Source organism: Argentina anserina, chromosome 3 (assembly GCF_933775445.1).
Source record: "Argentina anserina chromosome 3, drPotAnse1.1, whole genome shotgun sequence".
NCBI classification, from domain to species: domain Eukaryota; kingdom Viridiplantae; phylum Streptophyta; class Magnoliopsida; order Rosales; family Rosaceae; genus Argentina; species Argentina anserina.
This window is the reverse complement of record NC_065874.1, coordinates 1,756,740-1,772,515: the sequence shown is the minus strand read 5'-3', so window position 1 is coordinate 1,772,515 and position 15,776 is coordinate 1,756,740. Positions and strand designations below refer to the sequence as shown.

At 38.3% G+C, this 15,776-nt stretch overlaps 3 protein-coding genes and 1 pseudogene across 3 annotated transcripts; 3 read left to right on the top strand and 1 right to left on the bottom strand.

Moving 5' to 3' along the window:
- Positions 1-1,824: 1,824 nt before the first annotated feature.
- On the top strand, positions 1,825-2,793 carry LOC126788744 (uncharacterized). Its single transcript, XM_050514759.1, has one exon. The coding sequence runs from the start codon at positions 1,869-1,871 to the stop codon at positions 2,739-2,741; it is 873 nt and encodes a 290-aa protein (XP_050370716.1). The 5' UTR covers positions 1,825-1,868; the 3' UTR covers positions 2,742-2,793.
- A 3,806-nt stretch (positions 2,794-6,599) lies between these two features.
- LOC126786463 (external alternative NAD(P)H-ubiquinone oxidoreductase B2, mitochondrial) lies at positions 6,600-10,852 on the top strand. Its single transcript, XM_050512296.1, has 10 exons — positions 6,600-6,803; positions 7,606-7,870; positions 8,096-8,293; positions 8,428-8,678; positions 8,783-9,002; positions 9,085-9,189; positions 9,522-9,794; positions 9,881-10,002; positions 10,231-10,359; positions 10,456-10,852. Exons 1-10 carry the CDS (start codon positions 6,721-6,723, stop codon positions 10,541-10,543), a joined length of 1,734 nt encoding a protein of 577 aa, XP_050368253.1. The 5' UTR covers positions 6,600-6,720; the 3' UTR covers positions 10,544-10,852.
- Positions 10,630-14,879, top strand: LOC126789593 (F-box protein CPR1-like; annotated as a pseudogene).
- Positions 10,684-12,251, bottom strand: LOC126786478 (dynein light chain 1, cytoplasmic-like). Its single transcript, XM_050512312.1, has 2 exons — positions 11,362-12,251; positions 10,684-11,268 (listed from the first exon to the last, which is right to left on the bottom strand). Exons 1-2 carry the CDS (start codon positions 11,497-11,499, stop codon positions 11,071-11,073), a joined length of 336 nt encoding a protein of 111 aa, XP_050368269.1. The 5' UTR covers positions 11,500-12,251; the 3' UTR covers positions 10,684-11,070.
- Positions 14,880-15,776: the final 897 nt, after the last annotated feature.

Sequence of the window (15,776 nt, the reverse complement as noted above, 5' to 3'; positions counted from 1 at the left end):
TTTCTGATACATGACTCATCTTTGATCACTCAAGTTAACTAATCAACCATGTTATGAGTGCTAGTTATGCTGCATTTGGTCCTTGGTTTTCTTATTGAAGGGTCCCAAAACCATGTGATGACCCTTCCTAAAGTTTCTTCATCAGCCATTCGGCTTTTTAGTTTCAGCAAATGGATTGTCCATTGTTTGGTTCGATTCGTTGTCTGCCATAACTTACAAACCCCATCAACTTTGCCTTTATAGCACGGTTTCCTATCTAGAAGCAGCTCCTATGTCATTTCATTTTCTTCTTCCTTTACATCCTTTCCCTTTTGGATTGTTGATAACTTGATATAGAAGTGACGCCGGAAAAAATATCATGCAATGAACCTATCTCATGTAGTTTGAGTCTTGCACAACTGCTCTGTTCTAAGAATCTAATATCTTTAACAATGTGACATTATAGGTGATCCTGGACCTCCACAAGTTATTTCGCTGTGTCTTGCTAACGATGATCAAAGGACTACTCTCTAACTCCAGCAATAAACCGGTAACTAGTCCCTCTCTAATTAGTTGTTTGGCCTTCACCTTTCATGTCAACGCTTACATTTCACTTCATCATATCAGGAACTTGCATTTATTCAATTATTCGTAACAACTGGTATCTATGATCCATGAATTATGGTAGTGAGATCGAACATTAATCACATGAACATTAACCCATACATTCATAGAGGCTCAGAAGGTCCTCTTCCATTGATATTTGTTGCTCTTTCACATCCAATCATAATTCTGAATTATTTCCTTGTAAGTCAAGTTAGATTTAGTAGTTGTGGTAGACCCAGAGTCCAGAGAAGCAGCTATTATAATTGACTCATTGGTAAGGGAACAAGAGAAGAAGAGTGCTTCTACACCTTTCAGTTCAAACCAAACCAGGAAGGTATAGAAAAAATCTGCATTTCCTTTGTAGTTGCTCTCTTTTTCCTCCACGCTTTTCAGTATGTGAAGCCATTTTCTGGGGTACACATTAACTTTGCGAATAGCACTATTAGCACATGTATGGTAAGCAAAGTGGAAGGCCAAAGCTATAAATCCTTTAAATTGGTCCAGATGAGCTCTACGTTTATGCTACCGTCCTCATTGCAAAATGTGACCTTTCATTTGCATTTGCACTATCCCTTCTCTTCTCATTGTACCCAAATTGATAGATTGCATTATAATTAGGTCAAAATGTTCAAATTGAAATGATTACCTCTTTTATATTTCTTTTTAAAAAAGAGATTCTTACGTAAGACATACGCTTTTGGATAAAATATGCTAATAACAGTTTAATGAGTCTTGGTGCCCTGAATAAGTTTCGATAGTACTATTCGTAGAGGTTGAAGTTTAGAGGAGACATGAATCCTTTCCATCTTTCTGATCGATTTGATTGAACCTAGAGGACTCAGGGCTGGCTTACATTTCCGATGACTGAAGGACTTTTGGTCCTGGTGGTCTGCTCTTGAGTTTACGAGGTGATTGGTGACGCAGTGATGGAGATTAAATTCATGAATGCACCTAAATAAACATCTTTTAAGGTTGATTTGTAGATTTTATGGGGCAAACGTCACCTTGGTAATTGCCCACCACAGTCACAGACCACCACCACCACCATGGCACCCACCACCGTTCCCTCCTCTTCTTAACAATAATATTCCAAGCCTTGTTCCCACGCACCCCAAAAGGCTTTAAAAAGCCCTCCAAAACCCCACAACCCAATCCTTCCTTGAATCTTTGCCCACTCATACATCTTTATCCTTCTCTAGTTCTCTTTGATCCCATTCATTCCAAGCTTTCTTTCCTCAGTGCCACTGGCTTTGATATTTGCATGGGAATTGGTTTAGCTTTTCATGGTACGAACTGGGAGTCTCATTTGGGATTTGAATTCTTGTTCGGGTTCGGTTTTTGCTGAAACAATGAAATGCTTCTGGGGTTCGATTTCTACAAACCCTCTGTTTTCAAGCATTGTCACTCTCTACGCTCTGATCCTCCTTTACTTCCCGCACCATTTCTTGAGCATTGTTTTCTCGCCGGTGCTGATCATAACCGGAATAATCTTGATCACTCTTCTTCGACTTGGTGCAAGTCAGAATTTTGAAGATGATGGTCTCAAAGAAAAGAAAAGGCCTTCTGATTTGGAAATCACAACAGAGAATGATGAACCAAATGATAGTCTTGAAGTCGTTCATGAACCTGAACAAAGTGCAAAAGTTGTACAAGAAGAAGATCACAGCTTTGTCACGTATCGATTTGAAACAGAGGAAAGGGAGATTGGTTTTGATCAGCACTCCTGTTTTGATGACTACTTCGTTGAGTGGAATGTGAAGGCGCCATTAGAGGTCATCTATGAAGAATATGAAGGTGAAGAAGATGAGGTGGATCCAGATGAGAAGGAACAGCGTGAAGAACACGAAAACCAAGTCCTGAGTCTCGGAAGCCAACCTTCGTTGTCTTTGTATTACCCGGAGTCGGATTCAGATACTTCCTCCGACGGTGACTTTTCGATGAGCGGAGCTTGGGACTCACCGGAAAACATGTGCTACAAGTGGGAAGAGGATGACAGAGAAGGGCTGATTGAGATTGCTTTGGATGGTAATAAGAGGTCAGGTTTAAGAATCCAAGTTGAGGAAGAGAACTTGATAGAGATTGATATATCTCCGACGAGAAGCAATGAGTTTGGCGGCGAGAAGTGGATGTTTCCCGGTGAGGTTAGATTCAGTTAATGTGGGATTAATTAATGGATTGATCCATAATGGTTTTGGGATTTTGAAGAATAGAGCGTTTTGGGATTTTGAATTTGAATGTTTGTATTGAATGGTTTATCGTTGTATTAAACCCATGTTCAAGTACATATTGAAGGTTTAAATGTTTGTTCGCAATGTCTATTGTGCACCATTCTCTTCATTTTATGATGATATGACCAATGACTTTGATTTGGAGCATTAGAGACAAAGTGGAGTCTATTACGGTAGGAAAATTGTAACAATTGGTTCAAACTTCAAAGAGTATTTGATAAGAAAAAAAGACGAGACAAGTCACGACGATTGGAAATTTGGAATGGACAAAGATTTGATGCAAGAAAGGATGGTTACTTTACATTAGAAAACTAGGTACGAAAGCTTTATTTGTTACCAATATGATCTCTACATTAGAAAACTAGGTATGGAAGCTTTATTTGTTACCAATATGATCTTAGAGATGTACGACTTTATAGCTCAATATTATATTTAAAAGTTTGTGTTTTTGATACAAGAGGTTATCTCGTCGAGTATGAACTGTGTAAATTTTCTTTAAATCATTCAAAACTTCATCTCTATATAAGAAATACTCACTTCTAAACAATGAATGTTCAAAATTTGTATACATTTACTAGAGGTCGAAAGAATGAGAATCACACTATCCAAATATACAATCGGAAATAGTACAACTGAACTTTATTTATACTAAAATGCAATTTTCATATAATTCATTACCACATTGCACATTGCACGCATGATCCAAAGTTAAATATCTCGATTGAAACAATAATGTTTAGACCTTGATATTTGTTAGCTCAGTTTGTCTATCAATCATCAATAATGGAAATTATCACCGGAAGGGTCACCCCAGATCATTAATTTGACTGTTGCCTAAACACGTCGAAATTGGCCTACCATGTTTGAAATACTCATCAAATATAGACATACGTATAAATGATATCTAGCTATCATTTGAGATTGGTATCTAGCTATCGATCTTCTCATCAAAATACGTACCAACAGTGCAAATGAGCTTATATATTTGCTCCAGTTCGATCGAACTTGGCAGTAGCTCTCGATAAATTAAGATGACCCCATCCATGTGTAGCACTCTAAGAACTCGAGCACCGGCGTACGTACCTAATTAATGTGCTCTCTGTATATGATAGGAGAGCTCGTTGTCTGGGTTTCTTTAACTTTACCACTAGCTCTTATCTCTCGTACTTGCTTAGCTCAAAATAGACAAGCATACATACATGTTGGCCGGAGATCGAACTTCTCATCAGAAGTACGATCGTCTGGCACTAATTTGGACGCGAGCTCTCGATCTTGATCTCTTACAGACGTGCTGTCGATTATGGTTGGCTTTTCGAATCTCAGGGATTAAACAAACAAGCCATTTAATAATGCAGGGCTGGTTTAGAGTTAGATCCACATTTAAGCTAATTAATTAAACAAGTTCATATAGTAATGCCATAGAGGCATAGATATTCATAGCCGCCGTAGCTCTGTCAATTGTTTATAGGACTCTCGGATGCTGATGTTTCTAGCGGGCATGAGGTCCTAAATTCTGCAGAATATTCTTAACTATATCCTGTGGGTGAAATCTTAACTAGTCAACTCTTTGTTTGTTCTCTTCTCCTTAAAAAGTCTTCTGCATGGATAGACTAGCTCATCTTGTTTATGTGTCTTATTTTGATGATTGTTGGTTAGAAAAACTCCCGCTATTATTCAAGATGTTCTCTACGAGGATATGTGTGAGTTTGCTTATGTAACACGAATTCAGGTTATATGCCCCCGGTTGCAAAAATTCATTACTATTTCAATAAATGGAACCATTCGTGTGACCGAGCCTCCCAACTAAGTTGAGTTCAAAACCCCTTTCAAAAAAAAATGTCATCTGCATGTTTGAGCGTTGATGTTCATATACATAGTGGGCTTTGCGATGGGCTGACTTATAATGCATGCGCAGTAATGGTTCCATAGCTTCTTTTCAAGCCAGGTTTTAATAACAAACAAGCTGTTGGAGAGTTGGGGTCATTCAAGACTGTAGTGACCGATGTATGGTTGTAACTTAAATCATACTGAAATATATATGAATGATGAGTAACATTGAATTTGTACATTTACAAGGTTCGTTTTAGCTTTTTAACACTATACTTATCACAGAATCACCTAATTTCAAGTATCAAATGTGAATGTATACTCGTACATTGTCCTAATGTGAGTTTTCAATATAAGTGGAAAGAGCACTCCTAATGAGTTGGACAATAAATTATATTATTTGATATATTGTGCCTTATTAATTATAGCCATATTAAATTCTAAACTTGTCGAACTCATTAGGCTAAAAAAAAAATCATTATACATAGAACTAACAAAGTTGACGTCCTAAATCATTAAGCCTGATAAATTCTTGAGCGCGCAATAGAAGTTTATTGGTTACAAACTTCCTCATAATTGTTTTGTAAGAAACTGTTAATTACTTAATAGTTTGTAACATAATAGATATTATAGGTCAATGTTCGACGTCTTGAAAGCTGAAAAGTATGTTTGTCAAATCAAGTGTATAGGTGCATGTTAATTAGTTGTTAACCCCCTTGAAGATCCTATTCTTGTATACAAATATTATTAGGAAAAAAAACGTCCCATTATTTTGGGTAGTAGTTTGGTCATTCTTTGGTTCATCATCGTCAATGCACAGCTGATCGATGCCTTTCTTCTTCGCCAAATAATGTGGCATGTGCTACATATTATGAAGGTGGCTATTTCTTTCCTTGACCAGATCGCCCAAGGTTAACCATAATTGAAACACAAAATTTGCAAAATATTTTCATAGACTTTTAAGCAAAGTGCTTATTCCATTCCACAATACAAAGCTGTGAATATGACTTTCCTCATTCTCTGCAACAATAGATACTGTGTACAATTTTAATTATGGTCAATATAGATTCATAATTTCCACAATCAATGTTTCTCACAAGTACATGATGCGAAGAAATGAAAAATGAACATTAATGCGAGTTAACCATCTAGTTCTATATTTCCAATTTTGGTCATAAGTTTTTTCCATAGAACAAACTTTTTGTGTATCGCTACGTCTGAGCGTCCCGGTGATTATAATTTTACTTAAATACATATGAAATTTCATTTCAAAATATCTAAACAGTAAACACCCTTATTATATATACCTTATTACTATATACTTTTCCATGTCGAGCCACACAATTCCAACACATTTTGTGTAAATACAAGTTATTAATTCTCAGCATATTTATAAATTTTATTTTCAAATTGGGTAGGTTTTTAAAAACAGGTCGAAAAATGGCGATTTCCCTAGAGTCTATATACAAAAAAAAAAAGAATTAACCAAGACGGCAACACTCCCACGATTTAGGGTTCTGGTCAGAACAACGGACGGCGCACAATGCTGACAGCTAGACTTTCCTTCACTTCTCCTCTCCAAACCACGTGGCCCGTGATGAAGCCCACCTTCTCCCTTTTTCCTTTTCCTTGACCAAATCGCCACCACACCCAATAAAATATTCCCCATCAACCCGCGTGCTTTTTCTCACGCAACCCTCGCCTCCCTCCCCGACCCCACCTCCCCGCCTACGTGTCAACTCCCAAGGTCGGAAGCGCTCGGAATATTCTCTCCCACACGTGCCGAAATTTGCTTGCGCGCCAAGTCGAGAGAGAGAGAGAGGAAAAGCTGGAAGCTTCACACAAACCACGCCTCCCTCTATTCACCGCCAACTCCAATCTCTTGGGATTCTCTCTTTCCTTCCTCATATAAATCCCCCCTTCTTTCCTTTTTCTTCCATTCTTCTCCTTTATACAACGCAAACCGCTTCCCCATTCTTACATAACCGCCGCTCCTCTCTATCTCTCTTCGCTTTCTCGCCGCCTCTTGTTTTTTTTCTTCCGGTCATTTTCGCGGTGCAGATCTGATCCGCCGGGAAAGATGAACGGGATCCTCCAGAAGGTTGCTGCACCTTTCCGTATCTATCCTAATCTCTCGAAGATTCTACTCGTCGTCGCCGTCGGGTACTACTCCTCTCTTTCTCTCTCGCGTTCGGTTTCGGTCTGTTAATTTTGTTTTACAGCGGTTGTGACATTGTTGATTGCAATAAAATAAGGCGGAGTTTTGTTTTTTTGACTATTGTAATATAGTGCGTATTTTCATGCGGAAAATTAGGTGCTCTGTTTTTTGTTTTAATCTCCGATTTTGTTGGAAGTCTCTGGAAGACTTTGGATCTCTGTAGAAAATTACAGCTCGAACTCGAAATTTTGATGAACCTGTAGTTTTACTAGTGTCTTTGCTTTGCGGTAATATACTGTATGTGATTCTGTTTTTGTAGTGTAGCTCTTTTCGATTTTTTGTTCCAATTTTTTTGGAAGTTTTTGGAATCAATTAGATATTTTGGGGTGATGGATCGAGGAAATTTGGTATACTTTTGAATTTTGTGATCTGATGACGTAATTGGTAAGTTTTGGCAAGGAAGGTTAATTTGCTGTATAACTCATGCTGTGGTTTATTTTCTTCCTATTTTGTCGGAAATCTATGAAATTGTCAGATCATTCAGATCTATTAGATTGATTTCATACTCGATCAGTTTCTTTTAGAACATTACTTGTGTATTCTGAAGGTAAGGAATTGGAATGATTATGGAATCGATAGAGGAAAATCGATATGTGATGAAGAGTAGTAATGATTTATGGACAAAAATCGATGTGTGATATAGAGTTGTTCTGTAACAGAGTTCTCTACAATTGCATTACCCTCATTTTGCTATTTGAATATTGATTTAATATATGTGTGACGTGTGTCATGATTATATTTCGGCAGTGGTGGTGGCTATGTAGCCTATGCTCAGGCAAACTCAGACTACCTGGTCAGCAGTGCACCTGGTGCAGAAAGAAAGAAGGTGGTTATACTTGGGACAGGGTGGGCTGGAACATCTTTCTTAAGGAATCTGAAGAATCCTTCATATGATGTTCATGTTGTATCTCCTCGTAATTACTTTACGTTCACCCCTCTACTGCCGAGTGTTACCTGTGGTACGGTTGAGCCTCGGAGCATCATTGAACCAATTCGTAACATGGTTCGAAAGGTAAGACTGTTGCTGCTTTCTGGTTTTGCTTATTTCTTTAAATTGTCGGAATTGAATACTAGTGATTAATTTGTAATCTGAATAGACTTAGCTGGAATGCGGCTCATAACCTGTGAATTGTATTCATACTCTATTAATGTTTATGGTTGCAAACTACAATGCCACTTTGCTCCACTATTCAATAACTTGTCATTCAACTTCTTCTTTTTTTCGTCCTTTGTGCAGAAAAAGATTGGCTTTCAATTCACTGAAGCCGAGTGTCTCAAGATTGATGCAAAAGAGAAGAAAATCTATTGCCGGTCTAAACTACAGGACGGGGTTAAAGAATTTGTTGTGGACTACGACTACCTTGTAATATCTGTCGGAGCCAGTGTTAATACCTTCAATACTCCTGGTGTGATGGAGAACTGCCATTTCTTGAAGGTAATGCCTCAGTCCCCTTTTATATTTGTTTCTTGCAATGCTCTAGAATTCTCTCTCCTGAAATGAAGTTTCTCAGGTGATGGGAATGCATGGATCTTCGTTACTGACTCATCTTGAGATTCTTACTTTTGCAGGAAGTGGAAGATGCTCAGAAGATACGAAAAACTGTTGTTGAATGCTTCGAAAAGGCCAGCCTGCCGACTGTCAGTGATGAGGAGAAGGAGAGAATTCTTCATTTTGCCGTTGTTGGGGGTGGCCCAACTGGCGTAGAGTTTGCTGCCGAACTTCATGATTATGTGAATGAGGATTTAGGCAAACTATATCCTGAGGTCAAAGATAAAGTTAAAATAACACTTCTTGAGGCTGGAAATCACATTCTGAGTATGTAAGTACAGATTCTGACTTTGAATCTCCTAAGTTGATTACTTGTAATTACTTTGTCTTTACCACAGAAGTTTACTCATTCAAGTTCTTTCATGTAATCTGCAGGTTTGATAAAAGAATCACAGAGTTTGCTGAGGCCAAATTTCGCAGAGAGGGTATTGATGTAAAAACTGGATCAATGGTTACTAAAATAGATGATAAACAAATCACCACCAAAGAAATGAAAACTGGAAACATTTCAACCATGCCATATGGAATGGCTCTCTGGTCAACTGGTATTGGATCACGCCCTTTTATAAGGGATTTCATGAATCAAATTGGTCAGGTATTGACACATCTCCAATCCCATTATTGCATTTTGTCCTGAAATTTACAATATTAATAACTAATTAAAAACCTTGGAACAGGCTAATAGACGTGTTCTAGCAACTGATGAATGGTTACGTGTGGAGGGATGTGACAAAATCTATGCACTTGGTGATTGTGCCACAATCAATCAGCGAAAAGTTCAGGTAGCTGCCCTTGTAACTTGTCGATTTAAAGTATCATACCAAGGTTTCTGGAAAATATATATTAGCACTGTCCTAGACTCCTGGTTTTCCGTTTGAGGATAACTAGTGTGAGTAGTCAACCAGAATCAGTTCAGAGACATAGAGGTCATAACGTGAAAATATGGCAAAAGTTTGCTGAAAGCTGTGATGTGTCCAGGTTTTCATATAGTACAATGCATCTAGTTCTTTGATTTGCTTTTAGAAGTTACTATTAAATCCAAGCGTTATCAATCACATTGGAATGTTCCTTTGATTAGACGTATCACTAATTTCGATACCTATTGTCTTTACAGGAAGATATCTCTGCTATATTCAGTAAGGCAGACAAGGACAAATCAGGAACACTTACTGTTCAGGAATGGAAAGAAGTCATCAATGACATTTGTGAAAGATATCCTCAAGTGGATCTTTATTTGAAGAACAAGAATATGCGTGATATTGTTGATCTTCTGAAGGAAACAAAGGGGGACAGTGCAACTAAGACAGCGGAGCTGAACATTGAAGATTTCAAATTAGCTCTTTCTAAAGTGGATTCCGAGATGAAAATGCTTCCAGCTACAGCCCAGGTATTGAGGATTCAAAATTATGTGGTTATTAGCTAAGGCATGCCAAAGTCTGTATATCTAATATGCTTTGTCAAATGAAATATCAGGTTGCAGCTCAAGAAGGTGTCTATCTTGCCAATTGTTTCAACCGTATGGAAATGTGTGAGAAATATCCAGAAGGTCCTCTCAGGTTTCGGGGAGAAGGTCGTCATCGATTCCGTCCCTTCAGGTACAAGTCATTCTGCGTTCCTCCTGCTCACGTGTCTCTATTTTCCTAGAATCATCATTTGGAATTAGATGTGACCCAGCTAAGCATTTCATCCCTGTATTAATGACCTTGGATCTTTGATACCTAAATCGGCACTTAACTAGGTTAAATTTGTGCTTTTTTTTTACAATAAGTTTAAGTCGTGCAGGCTAGCTAGTGTGCTAATATGCCATTGATTATTTTTTGAAGGTACAAGCATCTTGGACAATTTGCTCCTTTGGGAGGTGAGCAAACAGCTGCACAACTCCCTGTGCTTCCTGGTGATGGTGTGTCTATCGGCTACAGCTCCCAGTGGCTCTGGTATTCTGTTTACGCCAGGTATATAACCACCTCCCTGACCTCTTTTATCCTTTTAGGTTGATTTGAAATGTGCAAGATTTTGATGTTTCTCTTGATTTCTTTTCCAAATTTCAGCAAACAAGTAAGCTGGCGCAACAGGGGAATGGTCATTTCCGACTGGTTAAGATGTCACATTTTCGGAAGGGATTCTAGTCAGGTTTGAGGAAGACACTCGTCTTGAATATACGGTTTTCACACATCTACGGCAGTTTCGCAATAAACAGGTTTTTGTCGAACTAGGATTTTAGTTACCTCTTGTTGAAACCCGACAAGTCTGACCGGTACAGCTTTTTGAGAAAACAACATTCTGTAGGGATTACAAGGTCCCCAATTTTGCTGAATGTAGTATATTCATCCAAGTTTCTTTATAGTCCTATCAGAGACGCAGAGTACCTCTGGATTGTGCTTCTGTAGGAAGTGCTTTGATTCATTAAAATGGATATCATAAAGGTCCTTACCAAATAAATCTGTTCCCTTGATCATTTATCAAGTATTTGAAGCCAATGTCTTACGGGCTATCCTGTTCTGCCTTTGCTTCTTATTTTTAAATTATTTATGGGGCTCAAGTAAACTGTAAATGGATGCTGAAAATGTGAAAATTAACATGTATAACTTGGAACACAAACTTTCAATTATTTATTTGTCAACGTGAAAGATGCCAACTGAACAGAAAATCAAAAGATGCAAAGTTTATGCATTTACAGCCTCTAATGTTGGAATCCTGTTCAGCTCCGCAGAGGTGGTTCGATTAGTTGCACCCCTGAAGAGTAAGAATGCAAGGCTACCTATGCAGAAGTGGATAAAACAACCCTGGCTGTGTGTCACAAACGAACCAAAATCAGTTCCCACTATACATTGCCACCCAATTCCATACGATTCATCGAAATCCTGCATCCAAAAACCAAAGCACCAAATTGAAATACGCCCTCATGTCTTATATTTGAGGATTTATATTGTGAGGAAGAAGAGGAGGTAATTAACCTTCTTTATGAATTGAGCTATTTCAGTAGGTTCGGTGACATCAAAGATGTCGAGAGCCTTCGCGGCTAATTGGAGTGCTTCTTGCTGCATTGTTTCAAGCATATCAGTCTCATTGATCACCGCTTTGCCTTCTAACATAGCTGAAGAGGGAAAACCTGCCCGGACCGGGAATCGCTTGCTGCTAAGTACTATAGCGATCAAAGAGCTCAAAAGGTGGAAAAGGTAGCACACCTGAGTGATATGCTGATTATATTTCTAGCTTGTGCAGGCTTTTTGATCATCAGAGAATTCAATCAGTGAAATGGAATAAAGTGCGGTGGTTCGGATACAGACAGACTCTTCATGTATGAATGAGACATGAAAGATGCATTGCCTGTGCACTGGATCTTGCATGCATCTGGTGTTATATGATCGGTTTTAATGGCTCAGATTCTACGGTACTGGAGGGGCATTTCTAGTTCTTGGTCCACATTATCCTGGAGATGCAAGACGTTTGTGGTAGTATAAGCACGGAGATACTAGTTCATTTGATTGATCATTAGTGTTGTGAGGTTAATAAGCAATTGTCTGTTTGCCTAGATTTTGTTTTCTAGCTTGTATTCTTGTTTTGCTGATCTTAAGTCCAAACAGCTATAGGTTGACTGGAGAGGTTGATGATGAGGAAAATGTACTACGAAAACGAAGATCGATGAGCTCCAATATTAATTAGGAAATGAAGTGTACGTGAGTAGATTTAGCTAGGAACAAGCTGGAGAGGAACAAGCACCCTATGATCACAGAAGCCTCACAGGCTGCAAAAGATGGCAGAGGAAACATAAAATTAATGTCGCTTCATCCGATTCTTGTGACCGACAGGCAACCTAATTTACTTGACATCTTTACATGTAATTTTGAGCAAATGCAAAAGAAACACTAATATCCTATTTCAGCCAAAGTCTCATGAATCGGTCCTTTAAGACATCCACAAAGTTGTTCGACTCACTGCAAATCGTTGAAACAAATTTATATAGACACCGGCCATTTGACGTCTACAAAAAATAGGATTCATGTTGAGATATTGGATGAAACTATGAAATTAAGAACACATCACAATTTTGGAAACTTAATGAATTCCATCAATTAGCTTTTACTTTAATACTTTATATTTGATTTAGTTTTTTACAAATATATGTCAATACTTTGGTTATATCATCTTGCCAAGTTTCAAAATTACCAAATAATATTCCATGTATGTGCTTCATCACATTTGTTTGAAACAGATCAATAGTAAACTATATAATGGTTATTTCATTTGGTTCACCACATTTAGTAGAATTTCTTAATCTATTTCTAAACGGTATAATTAATATAGGTGATGTCAAATTGTCATTCTTTTGTTGTTGTATGAGAGGATGTTATTGTTCATATTTGTTTAGGGCACATCATGTGAATACGTATATTAGACATCTTCAAAATTAAACACCCATGCAAACCCATTTCTAAAAAACACTGGCACTCATCGATCTGGAAACCCATGCAAAAATAGACGACCTCCCCGTTTTCGTCACTGTTACCACCCGCATCTTCCCTTCCATGTCAACGCCTCCAGTTTAAATCTAGCCACCACCTCACCTCGCACCCCCGCACCTTCACCTCTTGTCCCATGCCATTTGTTCGATCATCTTTCCTCATGAGAAGGTCAACCTCAACCCCCAGACGCGAAACCAACAGTACTGTCGGCCCTGACTTCGACGATGATGTCATTGTTGAGATATTGTTAAGCTATGTAGCACGGATACGTGCCCAATGTCACGTATCGCGCATCAGACACGGATACAGATACGTTTGGACACACACAAATACGTTCGGATACGCGTATCTTGTATTGACACAATCCAGACACGCCGTATCTTATATGAACACAGTTTAAATACGCAATGGACACGCAAATATGCTATTAAATATAACAAATTGTTTCTCTGAAATCTTGGAGAATATCTAGAAACTGATCCACTAAGCTTGTTTCCCTGGAACCAGAGCCCGAAGCTGAGCATCAATAGACGACAACTTCTCCAAACTCCTATTAGCCATTGCTCCCATTAAGCCTCCTCACTAATCTGATTATATATAAAACTGACCAAACCCAAAAGAGAAAAATCAAAACTTGCTTCAAAACACAAACAACAGAGATGGCCAAAAACAAAAGAAAACGCAGAGCCCCCTTGTACTAGAGAGGAGTTAGATCAACAACTGATTTTGAATGAGTGGAGAAAACTAGATCTTCCATAGATCTCAATGTTTGAAGTATAATCTCTGAAGAGGGGGAGAGGGGAGAAAAAACCTAGATCTATAAGTCTCATGAGTTCGAGCGAGTAAGAAATAAGAGGCTCTAACTATTGAGCGATGGATCAGCTATCCACTCATCCAACGGCTACTAATATCACCGAAGCTGAAAAAGTTGGTTCGTATGTATTATTTTAAATTTTTTTGTATATAAATTATTTTTTTAATAGGTATGTATATTAAAATTAATATTTAATTGACGTGTCCACAACGTGTCTGTGTCCAAAATAATTTTAATTTATCGTGTCCGCGTATCGTATTGTGTCTAATACAGATACTCGTGTCCGTGTCAATGTTTCATAGCTGTTAAGGCTACCCGCCAAATCCCTACTCCGATTTTGCTGTGTTTGCAAGTCATGGCGTGCTTTGATCTCCGATCCTCTTTTTTCCGGAATCACCTCCGCAAAGTCAACACCAACCACTTCAACCTCCTCGTAGGAACGAGGGGGTTTCTCGAAGCTGATGTAATATATATCTAAGCAAGAAGATGGTGGCATTGCAATCACAGAGCTTGATTATCCGGTAAAGTTTTCTGATCCCGGTTGGTTTATGATCCATGGATCTTGCAATGGATTGGTGTGCTTAGAATTTCAAGAAATTGAAGATGATAACATGATTAACATCATTATATGGAACCCTCTGACTAGAGAATTCAAGCAGCTACCCCAGCTCGAAGGTGGAAGTACTCACCATGAGGGTGATAGATATGTTGCTCTTGCAGGAATCAGCTATGATTCCAAGATTACAAGGTGATACGAGTAACTAAAGTATTTGATTATGAAACGACACTTCATGTGTTTACACTCAAACCGGGTCATGGAGGACCAATTCGGATCTCAATCATATTAGCGAGAGAGAATATATATATATTACGCATCGAGGCAAGCCGGGGTTCTTATTCAACGAAACTCTACACTGGGTAGCCTATTTAAAGGGGTCAGAGTATGAGGGTAATGGCGGAGGAGAAATTTAGGGTAATGGCGTTAATCCCCTGTCGTCGTCCGTCTCCCCTCAGTACGATATCTACTTCAATGGTGTTGGTCGGGAATTCTTTACTTGTATATCACGAGTTTAGAATATGGGTGATGAAGGAATATGGGGTAGAAGAGTCTTGGAATGAGGTCATATACACTTCTCCTGAGGTTTTACCTCAAGGTTTCAACTTCCCCTTTATTAACACCACCCTCTTTAAATGATTAAATATCGTGATTGCTCGATACTTTAGAGTTTAATAGGCTCAAAATGTTATTATTAACCCATAAAGTTTGGTAATCTTATTGATCACACACAGAGGTAAATGAAATAGGCATATTCTCTTCACAAAAAGGTAAGCCTCCACACTTGCACTTACACATTTTCTCTTGTCTAACTCTACTTGTCTATTTTTGTAGCTGACTTAGACATCGGAGCATTGAAGACTTGCCAACCCAGTCTTCACCTCGTAACGTCGTGTGCTTGTGATTTATAAGTGATCAGAGAGCTTTATCAGTTCGCCACAATTCCTTCACCGGAATCCCGACGTAACAATACCTTTATGCATTTTGGAGAATGGAAAAGTTCTTTTGAATTATGGATAAGACTTGAGATTGTATGATCCGGTAAGAAAGAGATATAGAAATTAATGTCATTTGGAATTGTGAGATATCTTCTCCTCCTTACACTAGAAAATTCTATTATACATCTCATATTCGACGATCAACATTATTTTGTGAGTGAGGTCAGAAAAATAATATCTATTATTAACCGTCAGATGTTGGATGTATAACATGCATCGTATGTATAGTAGACAAAACCACTTACACCGTGTATGTTGAGAGTTTAGTTTCACCACTAATCGGCATATGTGCACGTGTGTAATACTTAATTAACAATGTGAACCTTTCTTCTTCTTGAGTTTAAAGTTTCTTCCATTCTAACTCATGTTCGAATTTCGTAGGTGAAAACGACATAGAAAGCACGGTGGAGAACAAGGGTGCAAGAATGGATTATGTCCGTCATTCTTTTCTATGGGTGGTAGCTACATTAATTTATGTCTTGATTCATGTTTATTTGTCGAAATTATTTCCCTAAAATATGAACTTATGCAGAGATTT

Excerpts from the sequence above, each read along its gene's own strand:
- LOC126788744 (XM_050514759.1), top strand. The coding sequence starts at position 1,869 with ATGGTACGAACTGGGAGTCTCATTTGGGATTTGAATTCTTGTTCGGGT.
- LOC126786463 (XM_050512296.1), top strand. The coding sequence starts at position 6,721 with ATGAACGGGATCCTCCAGAAGGTTGCTGCACCTTTCCGTATCTATCCT. Across the intron at positions 9,190-9,521 it reads TCAATCAGCGAAAAGTTCAG|GAAGATATCTCTGCTATATT; the intron begins GTAGCTGCCCTT and ends TTGTCTTTACAG. Across the intron at positions 9,795-9,880 it reads TGCTTCCAGCTACAGCCCAG|GTTGCAGCTCAAGAAGGTGT; the intron begins GTATTGAGGATT and ends ATGAAATATCAG.
- LOC126786478 (XM_050512312.1), bottom strand. The coding sequence starts at position 11,499 with ATGTTAGAAGGCAAAGCGGTGATCAATGAGACTGATATGCTTGAAACA. Across the intron at positions 11,269-11,361 it reads TAGCTCAATTCATAAAGAAG|GATTTCGATGAATCGTATGG; the intron begins GTTAATTACCTC and ends TTTTGGATGCAG.